This window comes from Podarcis bocagei (assembly GCF_964188305.1).
Source record: "Podarcis bocagei genome assembly, chromosome: 14".
In the NCBI taxonomy this organism is placed as follows: domain Eukaryota; kingdom Metazoa; phylum Chordata; class Lepidosauria; order Squamata; family Lacertidae; genus Podarcis; species Podarcis bocagei.
This window is the reverse complement of record NC_138139.1, coordinates 10,550,931-10,563,317: the sequence shown is the minus strand read 5'-3', so window position 1 is coordinate 10,563,317 and position 12,387 is coordinate 10,550,931. Positions and strand designations below refer to the sequence as shown.

The following is a 12,387-nucleotide window of genomic DNA, read 5'->3' as shown; positions in this document are numbered from 1 at the left end:
AAAGTGCAAGTAGATAAGTAGGTACCGCTCCGGCGGGAAGGTAAATGGCATTTCCGTGCACTGCTCTGGTTCGCCAGAAGAGGCTTAGCCATGCTGGCCACATGACCCAGAAGCTGTACGCCAGCTCCCTCGGCCAATAAAGCGAGATGAGCGCCGCAACCCCAGAGTCGGCCGCGACTGGACCTAATGGTCAGGGGTCCCTTTACCCTTTACCTCTGGTTTTGTGCTGAAGGTGTTAATCATCTCAAGGCAGAGGAACTTTGGACTTGGGGCTGGGGCAAATGTGGCCCTCCAAGCCTCTACTTGGCCCTCAAAACTCTCCAGTAGCCCTGCTTCACATATGCGTTGAGTGTTTTGCCTTCCTGGAATCCCATAATGTCTCTTGCTTGCCTAGATAGAGGACGAAGGTGTCTGAGGGAGGGAGGGAGGGTGGGTGGGCAGGCCACAGAGTCTTAAGTGACTTGGGCAATTCACCTCCCCAGAGCTGGAGATGAAGCCTGGGACTCATTTTGCCACTGTGGTTCTGAGATGCTCTAAGCACCTCTGGAGCGCAGCTCCGAAACAAGCCCCAGCCAGTTAAGTTTTAACACACATATGTTATTTATGTATTATTTCAGAACATCTCTCTCCCACCTTTCTCAGCATAAATAGATTTCCCAATTCTCTAGCGACTGAATGTGTGTGATAGAAATAATGAAAACCCACACATCCAGCGGCTGTAAAAACAGCAAGAGTGGCATTAAAATATAATTTGTGCAAAAACACAGGAAAATAATGTGGCACCAAAAAGTAGGTCCCAGGTGAGTTCCATAAGAAGGGCAACCCACAATCAGTGGGGCTACAGTCAGGGGGCTGTCACCAAGAAGGTCCTACCTTTGGTCTATCTGTTTCCGCTGGGGCCATTCCTCCTCTCTCCCAGCTCCACCCAACAGGGGGGTTGCACCAAACACAGAGAAGCAAGAACAAGAACTGAAGCTCCAGAACGGTGCTGGTTTTCGAAAGACATCCATCTTTTTTTATATAAACTGGTTTCTACACATACACACACACCACTCCTTCCAGGCAAGCAAGAAGCATTGTTCAAGGACGGGGATACATTCCAGCCAGGGAATACGCAGGAGGAGGGTGTGTCCAGGATAGTGTTCCAAGGGCCAGTTAGAGAGGCTTGGAGGGCCACATTTGGCTTCCAGGTCTGAGATTCCCCACCCCTGAGCTAAGTTCATAGTAGACCCATTGAAATTAGTGAATGTAAGGCAGCCATGCCAATTTATTTGGACACCAAAAAACTGATCCGACTGTATGGACTGACTTGTGTTTGTGTTGTGGGGGGAGCAAAAGGCAAAGGACATGCCTCATAGGTGCAGTCGCACCAACATTAAAATTTAAATATTCATAATTAAAATACTTAATGAAGCAATCCCATGAATACATCTTTTTTTAAAGCGCCCTTTTTGCTGTAGTTCTGTATTGGTTTGTTTTCTGCCTCCGGCCTAAGAGACTGTTGGGGAGGCCACTGGCTTGCCCAACTCTTTGCCAGGGCCCAGTTCCTCTTGTGCAATGCGGTCTTCTAGGATGGTTGTTGCCACTGATGCTGCTACTGCCCAGGAGGACCCGGAGGGGTGCAGAGTTCTTTTTAACATGTTTTATTTAAAAAAATATTTTCCTTTCCCTTTAGATTTTTTATATATGGGGGTGGGATGGATATTTGGGTGGGCTTGGGAATTTGTTAGATTTTGATGAATTTGTAATTTTTGCAGTTTTTATTTGTATTGTTTTATTGTTTTCTGGGTTGTTTTTGTTTTTTGTTTTTATTGTTTTAAGGTTTTATTGCTTTAGGCTGTGAAAGAATAACATTAATTGCCATCAATGGAGGCTACTATGAGGCCTGGGATTGCTACCGTGGAGGGGCGAGGGAGGTATGGCGGTTGAGGCAGATGTTATAGGCGAAGGGGATCGAGATATGGATACGCTCGTACCCCTTCCAATCTGCGCTCCATCCCGAGGGACGAGGGTAGGGTGAGCAAGGATTACTCACCTCCGTCACTGGTGCTGTGCAATGCCAGGTCTATAGGCAATAAAACCGCCACCCTGCGAGATTTCTTTATCTCGCACGAGGTCGACCTGGCTTGTGTGACGGAGACCTGGGTGCGCGAAGGGGCAACAGTTACCTTACGAGAGATGGGTTTCTCCGTCCTCCACCAGTCGCGGACTGTGGGCCGGGGGGGAGGGGTGGCATTATTAATCCAGGAAGATTGTCCTTTCAGGGCTCTACCATCGCCATCGATCCCCGGCATTGAATGTGTTGGCCTAGTGTGGGGCTCCGAGAAGAGCTTGGCTGTCTGGCTGGTGTACCGGCCACCTAGCGCACCAGCAGCCACCCTGTCAGGCCTGCTGGAGGCGGTGGCCGGCTGGGCCTTGGAGTTCCCTAACCTATTGGTATTGGGGGACTTTAACATCCATGCTGATGCCACTCCCTCCTCACAGGCTCTGGACCTGGTGTCTTCCATGGCGACACTAGGGCTCTCCCAGTTTGTTTCGGGCCCCACACATCAAGCAGGCCACACGCTGGATTTGATCTTTGGCGTAGGTATAGATGTGATCATGTCTCCTTCGATGAAGGTGCCATGGTCTGATCACTACGCTCTGAAAGCCAGGATTGACTTTCCACCCCCACCCTGCTTAGGTGGCGAGCCGATTTGGGCTTGCCCGCAGAGGCTGATGGACCCTGATAGATTCCGCCAAGCCTTGCGGGACCTTACTCCCCCTGGCGACTCATTGACTGAGCTTGTTGAGGGCTAGAATACCCAGCTCCTGGCAGCCATTGATGAGATTGCACCTAAGCGCCCTCTGCGACCCCACAGAAACCGGGCTCCCTGGTTTACTGAGGAGCTCCGGAAAATGAAGCGGGACCTCAGACGGCTAGAGCGAGTATGGCGGGGTGCCCGTGACGGAGCCTCAATAACATCTTATAGGGCTTTTATGAAAACCTACAAGATGGCGGTGAAGGCTGCTAAGAAGTCATACTTCTCGGCCTCCATTGCATCCGCTAGCTCTTGCCCAGCGCAATTATTTAGTATAATCAGGTCTTTAACGTCCCTTGAGGGACAGCCAAATTTAAATAACAATTTGACACACAGCTGTGAGGCATTTGCGAGCTTTTTTGCGGAGAAGGTCTTGTTGCTCCGCCATGACCTCCCTGCCAATTTGGATACAATAAAGGAACTGGAGGCCCCTCGACTGTCCTCGGGTCCAGTATTGGACCACTTCGACTGGATATCCCCAGCCGATGTGGACAGACTCCTCCGAGCTGGAAAGCCCACCACCTGTCCTCTCGACCCGTGCCCGTCATGGCTGATTAGAGCGTGTCCAGACGAGGTGCGGGCCCCCCTGGGGGATATCATCAATTTGTCCCTTGGCACGGGGACATTCCCAGGGGAACTGAAGGTGCGCCCGCTCTTAAAGAAAACATCATTAGATCCTTTAGATCTATCCAATTACCGCCCGGTTTCGAATCTTCCGTTCCTGGGTAAGGTGATTGAGAGAGCGGTTGCTGAACAGCTTGGTGGGTTTCTGGATGAAACATCGGCTCTGGATCCATTCCAGTCCAGCTTCCACGCTGGCCACGGGACCGAGACGGCTCTGGTTGCCCTAACAGATGATCTTCGTAGACAGCTGGATCGAGGCGGGTCGGGGCTGCTGATTCTTCTAGATCTGTCAGCAGCTTTCGACATGGTCGATCACGAACTTCTGGACCACCGCCTTGCCGACGTGGGGATCCAGGGCATAGTCCGTCAATGGTTGCGCTCGTTTCTCTCTGGTCGGGGACAGAGGGTGGCGCTTGGGGGGGAATTGTCATTGCGCCACTCCTTGGTGTGTGGAGTACCTCAGGGTGCGGTACTCTCCCCGATGCTTTTCAACATCTTTATGTGCCCCCTCGCCCAGCTTGTTCGGCGTTTTGGGCTGGGTTGCCATCAGTATGCCGATAACACCCAACTCTATCTGTTGATGGATGGCCATCCTGACTCGGCCCCAGACACACTGACCAGATGTTTGGAAGCTGTGGCAGGATGGTTACGTGGGAGCCGGTTGAAGCTAAATCCTTCGAAGACAGAGGTCCTGTGGCTGGGACGGGGCGATATGGGATTGGGGGGGCAACTCCCATCTCTTGCGGGGGCGCAATTAGTGCTAGCACCGTCCGTTAAGAGTTTGGGTGTAATCTTCAACACCTCCCTTTCCATGGAGGCGCAGATTGCAGCTATAACAAAGGCGGCATTTTTCCATCTCCGCCAAGCTAAGCAGTTGGCTTCTTACCTCTCTCGCCCTGACTTAGCCACTGTGATCTATGCGACGGTCACCTCCAGACTGGATTATTGTAACTTGCTCTACGTGGGGCTGCCCTTGAGACTGACCCAGAAACTCCAGTGGGTGCAGAATGCTGCAGCGAGACTCCTTACGAGGTCTTCGCTGCGAGATCACATTCACCCGGTGCTATACCAGCTGCACTGGCTCTCGGTGGAGTACAGGATCAGGTTTAAGGTGCTGGTTTTAACCTTTAAAGCCCTATACGGCCTAGGACCCTCGTACCTACGGGACCGCCTCTCCTGGTATGCCCCACAGAGAAACTTACGGTCTTCAAATAAAAACATCTTGAAGGTCCCAGGCCACAGAGAAGTTAGGCTGGCCTCAACCAGAGCCAGGGCTTTTTCGGCTGTGGCTCCGATCTGGTGGAACACTCTGTCACAAGAGACCAGGGCCCTGTGGGACTTGACATCTTTCCGCAGGGCCTGCAAGACAGAGCTGTTCCACCAGGCCTTTGGCCAGGACACGGCCTGACTCCCTCCCTCGGCAATCTTCGCGGAGCCCTGGCCCAATGGTTGCCAGTGGCTTGAATTAATTAATTTTATAATGAATGATTTTAGAGTGTTGTTTATGCTGTACTTTTAGAAAAGGAAACTAGAATATTTTTTGGTTCTGCCAGTTCATGAGGAGCAGGCAATTATTATTATTTTTTTATGCTGTGCTTTTGTACTGTTTTATTGTTGTTAGCCGCCCTGAGCCCGGCTCCGGCTGGGGAGGGCAGGATATAAATAAAATTTATTATTCTTTATTATTATTATTCTCTGCCACAGAGCAAACTGCTGACCCAGTATGTGCTGAACCTGGCCAAGTATGACCAGAATTATGACATCCGGGACCGTGCCCGCTTCATCCGCCAGCTCATTGTGCCCACCGAGAAGAGTGGGGCCCTCAACAAGTACGCCAAGAAGCTCTTCCTGGCCCAAAAGCCCGCCCCAATCTTGGAGTCTTCTTTCAAAGGTAGAGTGAGGAGCCACGTATAAAAAGGAGCAGCCGAGGGAACAGGTCATGGGTGTGTTGATGGTAGCACAGCAGGGAGAAATCGGTTCTCATTCAGAATTAACCTACAAGTTATATAAACAGAATTTATAGATGAATAAATGAGTAAGTTAATTTGGAATATGCAGAAAATATAAAAAATTAAGGAACCGCAGAAAGAGCGGAAGGGAAGTCGAGTTTCAAAATGTTAAAATAATTTTAAAATTATTGGGTTAAACCACAGAGCTTAGGACTTGCCGATCAGAAGGTTGGCGGCTCGAATCCCTGTGATAGGGTGAGCTTCTGTTGCTCGGTCCCTGCTCCTGCCAACCTAGCAGTTCGAAAGCATGTCAAAGTGCAAGTAGATAAATAGATACCGCTCCGGTGGGAAGTTAAACGGCGTTTCCGTGCGCTGCTCTGGTTCGCCAGAAGTAGTTTAGTCATGCTGGCCACATGACCTGGAAGCTGTCTGTGGACAAACGCTGGCTCCCTCGGCCAATAAAATGAGCACCGCAACCCCAGAGTCGGTCACGACTGGACCTAATGGTCAGGGGTCACTTTACCTTTACCTATAAAATTGAAAATCATTTTTTAAAAAAGAATTTATAGATAGCCAACCAAGAGGGGTGTTTGGTGGTGTTGCCTAGCAACTGGCATGATCCTTGCTGAGGTAACTTGTGCTCTGATTGGTTGTGTAGTTCTGTGGGAGTTTCCCCCCGCAAGTGTAGTTGTTGAACGTCTCCATGCTATGAATAAGGCATGTAAATAAAATGAACCCCCTCTTTTTGTTTCTCCTCATATTTTATACTGTTTTTGACCAGTTTAAAGTATTATCACGATTTATGTTCTCTCTGGGCTCCGCCTGCTTTACACAAATCACTCTGCCTAACGAAGGGCCACAGGTGGTGGGGAGGCGGCGCTGTTGGGTGGGCCTGTGCGGATGCTGATGCTTTGCTGCTCCTTGCAGACCGTGACCACTTCCAGCTGGGCTCGCTTTCCCACCTCCTCAATGCCAAGGCCGTAGGCTACCAGGAGCTCCCGGACTGGCCCAGCGAAGCTCCCGACCCATCCGTGCGCAACGTGGAGGTATTGGCTTCCCCTCTGCCCAGGAGTAATGGGAAAGCTGGTGTTTCTCTGAGAAACATTGTGAAATGGCTTGCCAGCCCTTTGCACCCAAAAGGGAGTCACCAGCCCTTGCTGACAATGGCTGCCAAGGCAATGGCCCTGCCTGCCTTGCCTTCCTTACAATGGTTATAGTAGTAGTAGTAGTAGTAGTAGTAGTAGTAGTAGTAGTACAGGTGAAACTCAAAAAATTAGAATATCATGGAAAAGTTCATTTATTTCAGTAATTCAACTTAAAAGGTGAAACTGATATATGAGATTGACTCATGACATGCAAAGCGAGATGTGCTTCCACTTCTCAGAGGTCCAATCTTGCTCCATTTTCAATCCTTGTTTTGCTGATGTCCTTGAATATTCTAATTTTCTGAGATGGTTAATTTGAGGTTTTCTCCAGCTGTACACCATGATCATCATAATTATAGCAAATATAGGCTTGACATATCTCGCTTTGCATGTCACGAATCTATCTCATGTATCAGTTTCACTTTTCAAGTTGAATTACGGAAATAAAGGAACTTTTCCACGATATGCTAATTTTTCAAGTTTCACCTATATAACAAATCAAGACTTGACATATCTTACTTTGCATGTCATGAGTTGATCTCATATATTAGTTTCAACTTTTAAGTTGAATTACTGAAATCAATGAACTTTTCCATGATATTCTAATTTTTCGAGTTTCACCTGTAGTAGTAGTACAATTTTTCTAGAAAAAGAGGTGCCGGAACTCACCATGAATGCCCCCTTTGTTCTCTTAGAATGGCAATGTGCCCACCTGAAAGTTCTGGCGAGTTCCAGCTGAAAAAAGTTTTTGTTGTTGTTCCTGCTGCTGCCCCAGCCACTCTGGGTGGCTCTCAACAAAATATTAAAAACACAATAAAGCACCAGCCATCGAAAACATGCCTTCAGATGTCTTCTAAAAGTCAAATAGTTGTTAATCTGTTTGACATCTGATGGGAGGGCATTCCACAGGGAGGACCCCACCACCGTGAAGGCCCTTGAATGTGGGCCACTCTGATTATGGACCTCCCATAGGCCAAGGGTAGGGAACCATTGGTGGCCCTCCAGAAGCTGCTGAACTGCAACTCCTGTCCACCCCAGCAGGCATGGCCAATGGTGAATGGGAATTGTAGTCAGGAACATCTGGAGGGTTCATCACAGCTGCCACAGCTGGTTGGCCATTGCGCTGGGCTTGGTGGGTCTTTAGCTTGACCCAGCTCTTGTGAGTCTTACCCACCCCCCTGCTTTTTCGCCCCTCCTCAGGAAGAGTCAGTCGGCCCCATGGAAAGCAACATTGGGCTGCTGGGCGAGCGGATAGAGGTGGTGTTTGCTGGTGCAGTGATGTTCTTCCCCTCTTGCTCTCATGCTGCTATTTCCTTCCTCTTCCTCCTCCTTCAGTTTTCTTCTCTGCACTGTAGCTCTGACTGTGTGTGCAGTGTGTTCAAACTAACCTTTAATTGACCAGTTAGGACTAATGGATTGATATGCCTTTTGATCAGCTAAAGATCGCCCCTTTCATAAACAGCAGGTGGCAAACACAATCTTAGCAAAGGTATTCTCATGTTCTCTCTCACCTGGGAGGGAATGCTTTTTCTGAGATGGTGACTTCCATGATGTGTGTGCATTTATTTATTTTGCTGCAGAACTGTTTGGTTTTACCCCAGTGCAAATCTAACCCAATTTTAAGGAATCCGTTGAACAGCTAAGCTGCATTTAACTGGGTGACAGATTGCCTTGAGGCTTTCAAACAATTCTGCCGTCTCCAGAAGTGTAAGCCAGCAGGGTCAGGTGATATATGGTCCAGTACTGGGTGTAGATCAGCTGGGAGCGGGGGTCTCATTTCAAAGCCTTACTCTACCATGGAACTTGCTACAGCTTCCTTCCCTTAGATGGAACCTACTTCACTGCGTTGCTGTGAGGAGAAAATAGAATCAACTCATGTTTGCTACTCTAAAGTGGAGGGAAGATAGGATTCAGAACCTCTAGGTACATGTACAGTGGTACCTTGGGTTACATACGCTTCAGGTTGCATATGCTTCAGGTTACAGACTCCACTAACCCAGAAATAGAACCTCGGGTTAAGAACTTTGCTTCAGGATGAGAACAGAAAACGTGCTCTGGCGGCGCGGCAGCAGCAGGAGGCATCATTAGCCAAAGTGGTGCTTCAGGTTAAGAACAGTTTCAGGTTAAGAACGGACCTCTAACGAATTAAGTACTTAACCCGAGGTACCACTGTACACATGTCTTCTTCCGGCCATCTCACCAGAGCAGGCCTTAGGGAAAGGCTATACAGTGGTGCCCCGCAAGACGAAATTAATTCGTTCCGCAATTTTTGTCGTCTAGCGAATTTTTCGTCTTGCGAAGCACGAAATCCCATAGGAATGCATTGAAAATCAATTAATGCGTTCCTATGGTCAAAAAAAGTCCAAACAAAGCCAAATTTGGTACAACAACAGTTTATTAACTGCTCTTTAAAGTCACACATACTGTAAAGAGCAGTTCAAAAATTGAAGGGAAAATAAATTAACTTTATAAACAAAACATGTCTTTGTTTTTAGACAAAGAAAACAAAGTCGCGAGACGTTTTCGTCTTGTAAAGCAAGCCCATAGGGAAATTTCGTCTTGCGAGGCAAATCGAAAACGGAAAAACCTTTCGTCTAGCGAGTTTTTTGTCTTGCGAGGCATTCGTCTTGCGAGGTACCACTGTAACTTTCTGTGCAGAATGACCCAGATTTAGTCCTTGCCATTTCCTGTTAAAAGGGTCAGGTTGCAGGTTATGAGGAAGATTTTGGACAGCTGCAGCCAGTCACAGGAGATGTAGTACTTTGATCTTGGTGTAATATGCAAGTTCCTGTGTTGCACCAGAACCTGGACAGGCTGTGCTTTGCTGCAGCGATTCCCGCCTGGATATTATCATCACCATCAGTTTATTGATATACCACTTTTTAGCTAAGGCCCCCGAAGCAGTGAACAGATTAAGAGAAAAGAAAATATAGTAAAGCTGCAGTCAATACACAAGTACAGTAAATCAATAAAAATATAAAATAGCAAAAACCCATCATGAACCACGCTCTGTGCATTCGTGAATTGGATTTGTGCTGCCACTGCAAATGCTAGCACAAACAATAGGCTTCTCCCTGGAAACAACTGCAGTTGTGGCAAAGTTCTTGCAGTTGCTGTCCATGAGTGGGACTCGCTGGCTCAACCTGTGAATTTCCTGCCATAGAGCCATGCGCGCTTTGAGTGCATCAAGCAGGATTCCAAAAACCTTGACTCATCTTGGCTCACCCTTCTGAGGGCTGCTCCATACAAGGCTATATTCCTACATGGATATCAACGCCATGTGGAAAGTGCACATCATATGCCATGTGCATGCAGCAACTGCATGCGTCTCTGTTTCACCTTGTGCACACATGGCATTAAACAACCTGCCTTCAGTTGCAGCAAATAAGCACATTGCATGCTACAGTGTGACATTGCACACTTATTTTTTATTTTGTCTGATGCAGGAAAAAAATTAACTCCCTTTGGTATGATGTGGATCTAAGTCTCTCATTCTTTCAGGCTGCTCTTTCTGGTCCCATTTCATTCACATGCAGGCCTTTTTAATGTGCTCACTTCTGTGTAGTGAAATTTCTCTCTCTCTCTCTCTCTCTCTCTCTCTTTCTCTGCTCTGGCCAGGTTCCAGAATGGACCAAGTGCACTAGCCGCGAGAAGAGGAAGGATAAAGTTGAGAAGCCCTTCTATTCTGATTCAGAGGGAGAGTCCGGGGCAACAGAATCTGCTGACAGTGGTGAGAGGAGAAGGGGCCATTGCTCAGGGTTAGAATACTTGCTTTGCATGCAGAAGGTCCCCGTTTCAGTCTGACATATTTGAGTTTCAAAGAGATAAGATAGCAGGTGACAAGGAAAACCTGTATCTGAGACTATGAAGAGCTGGCAGTGATGAACTAGCTCAGGCATAGGCAAACTCGGCCCTCCAGATGTTTTGGGACTACAACTCCTATCCTCTCTAGCTAATAGGACCAGTAGTCGGGGATGATGGGAGTTGTAGTCCCAAAACATCTGGAGGGCCGAGTTTGCCTATGCCTGAGCTAGCTAGATGAATCCATCTGATCTGCTATAAGGCAGCTTGCTGTATTCCAGCAGTTTTCACTAGTTTGTAATGGTGAAACACCACCAGCACACAAACACTAGAGGGTGCAGTTTTCTTCAGTCAAATGCAAGCACTTCCCAGACTTTAATTAATACTGTCTTGTGTGTTGCCTATCAGTGGAAGTGGGTGATCAAGCTTAAACCAGCAGCTCTGACATGCGAGAAGTTTGGAATTCTGAAATCACCACGGCTTCTGCATGTGGGCAGCACGTACCATGTTGGGCTCCACTCTTAAAGGGAAGGGACGTAGTATTGGTGTTTTGCAGCTTTTTGACCTGTGGCAGGACCTTAGCCAGACCTTAGCAGAGTATACGCAGAGTTCACGAAAGCAATCAGTTGCAGGCAGGATGGACGAAGAGGAACCAGTAACTTGTTACTTATAGGTGTTTATTATATACAGTAGACTTCAAGTTACTATTTACAGGAACAGAACAGAACACGGATCTTTAACTAGCTCTCTCACCACACGACTCTCACACTAACTCTTAACTCTCAACACTCTACTAACACATTCCATTCTGTAGGCCATAAATCATTATCCCTTGGAGTGAGCTTGACCAATGAGGGAGCTGTCTCCAGGTCTCTATATCTCTAGGCAGATTTTACTCCTTTACAATGTCTTGGCTGTCAGCCAAACTCCTAATTGACTGTGTGTCAAGCTGCACGTATTCAGATTCCCAGCATGTAGTTCAGTGGTAGAGCACATGGCTTTGCAGGCAAAAGGTCGCAGGTTCAATCCCCTGCCTGAAACCCTGGAGAGCCTGCTACTGGTCCATGTACTGAGCTACTTGAACCCAATAGTCCGACTTGGTGTAAGGTAGACCAAGGAAGACCAAGGAAAGGAGCTGGGCACCTGGGCCACTGAAGATGCAGGCCAGTTGCCAGTAGCTATTTTGAGAATTAGTTGGATTGCCTATGGGACACAAGGATGGCCCATAGTAGTGCAGTGGTGGCTGGTCCATCAGGGCACGTGGGGCAATGTCCCACCAACCTCCGTCTGCCCTCAGCTAGCCCCCACCTACCTATTTACAGCTAGTCCCAGGGGCGGCCCTGCCTGTCATCTTCCCCTTGCTTTGTCTCGGACGATGACGGGAGCAAAACTAGAATCAGTTGGCTCTGCCTGTCATTAGTCCTGACACCCTGCCTTCCAGCCACCCCACCAGTCTCAATGGGCACCAGCTACTGCTGTGGTTGTTCTAACACAAGGTGCACCCAGCTGCAATGTCTATGAGAATGTGAACGACTTCCGTGCAACAGGGAGGCAGGGTCTTTTCTGTGGTGGTGCCCCATGTTTGTGGAATTCCATCTCCTAAAACAAGACTGGGGAAACTCAGGCCTGGGAGCCAATTGCAGCCATCCAGCCCTCTCTGTCTTGGGGCTCCACTCACACCATGCCTTCCCAAGTCACACCCTCCACCCTCCTCTAGTCATCTTACCTGGTCGGAATGAGTCTTTGACCTGGGCTAATATCACCTCCTTGCCTTGATGGAGGATGGAGAATGGTGCGTGTGTGTGTGGCTGCAGCTACTTTGGCCACACCCACCATGGTACAAGACCCCTGGGACATTACTCACAAGTAAATGTGGCCCTCAGGCTGAAAAAACCCAAAAGGTCAGCCTGGCATACGCCTGCATAGATTTTAGGCTCCAGCTATTTGCAGTTATTTTTTAGCCAGATCTTTTGATCGGTGCCTTTATCTTGAGTTGCACCTCTTTTCCTGTGTTTTATGGTTACTGTGATGTATTTATTTATTGCATTTATACAATAAATGCCCCCC

General features: G+C 48.2%; 1 protein-coding gene across 1 annotated transcript in view; it reads left to right on the top strand.

Annotated features, from left to right (window-relative positions):
- Positions 1–12,387, top strand: part of AP3B2 (adaptor related protein complex 3 subunit beta 2) — a 63,607-nt gene that overhangs the window by 29,777 nt on the left and 21,443 nt on the right. The window contains exons 16-19 of the mRNA XM_081169283.1: positions 5,130–5,316; positions 6,302–6,420; positions 7,720–7,776; positions 10,138–10,317. Of these exons, the coding sequence (XP_081025409.1) occupies positions 5,130–5,316; positions 6,302–6,420; positions 7,720–7,776; positions 10,138–10,317 (543 nt within the window). The remainder of the gene's footprint in view (positions 1–5,129; positions 5,317–6,301; positions 6,421–7,719; positions 7,777–10,137; positions 10,318–12,387) is intronic.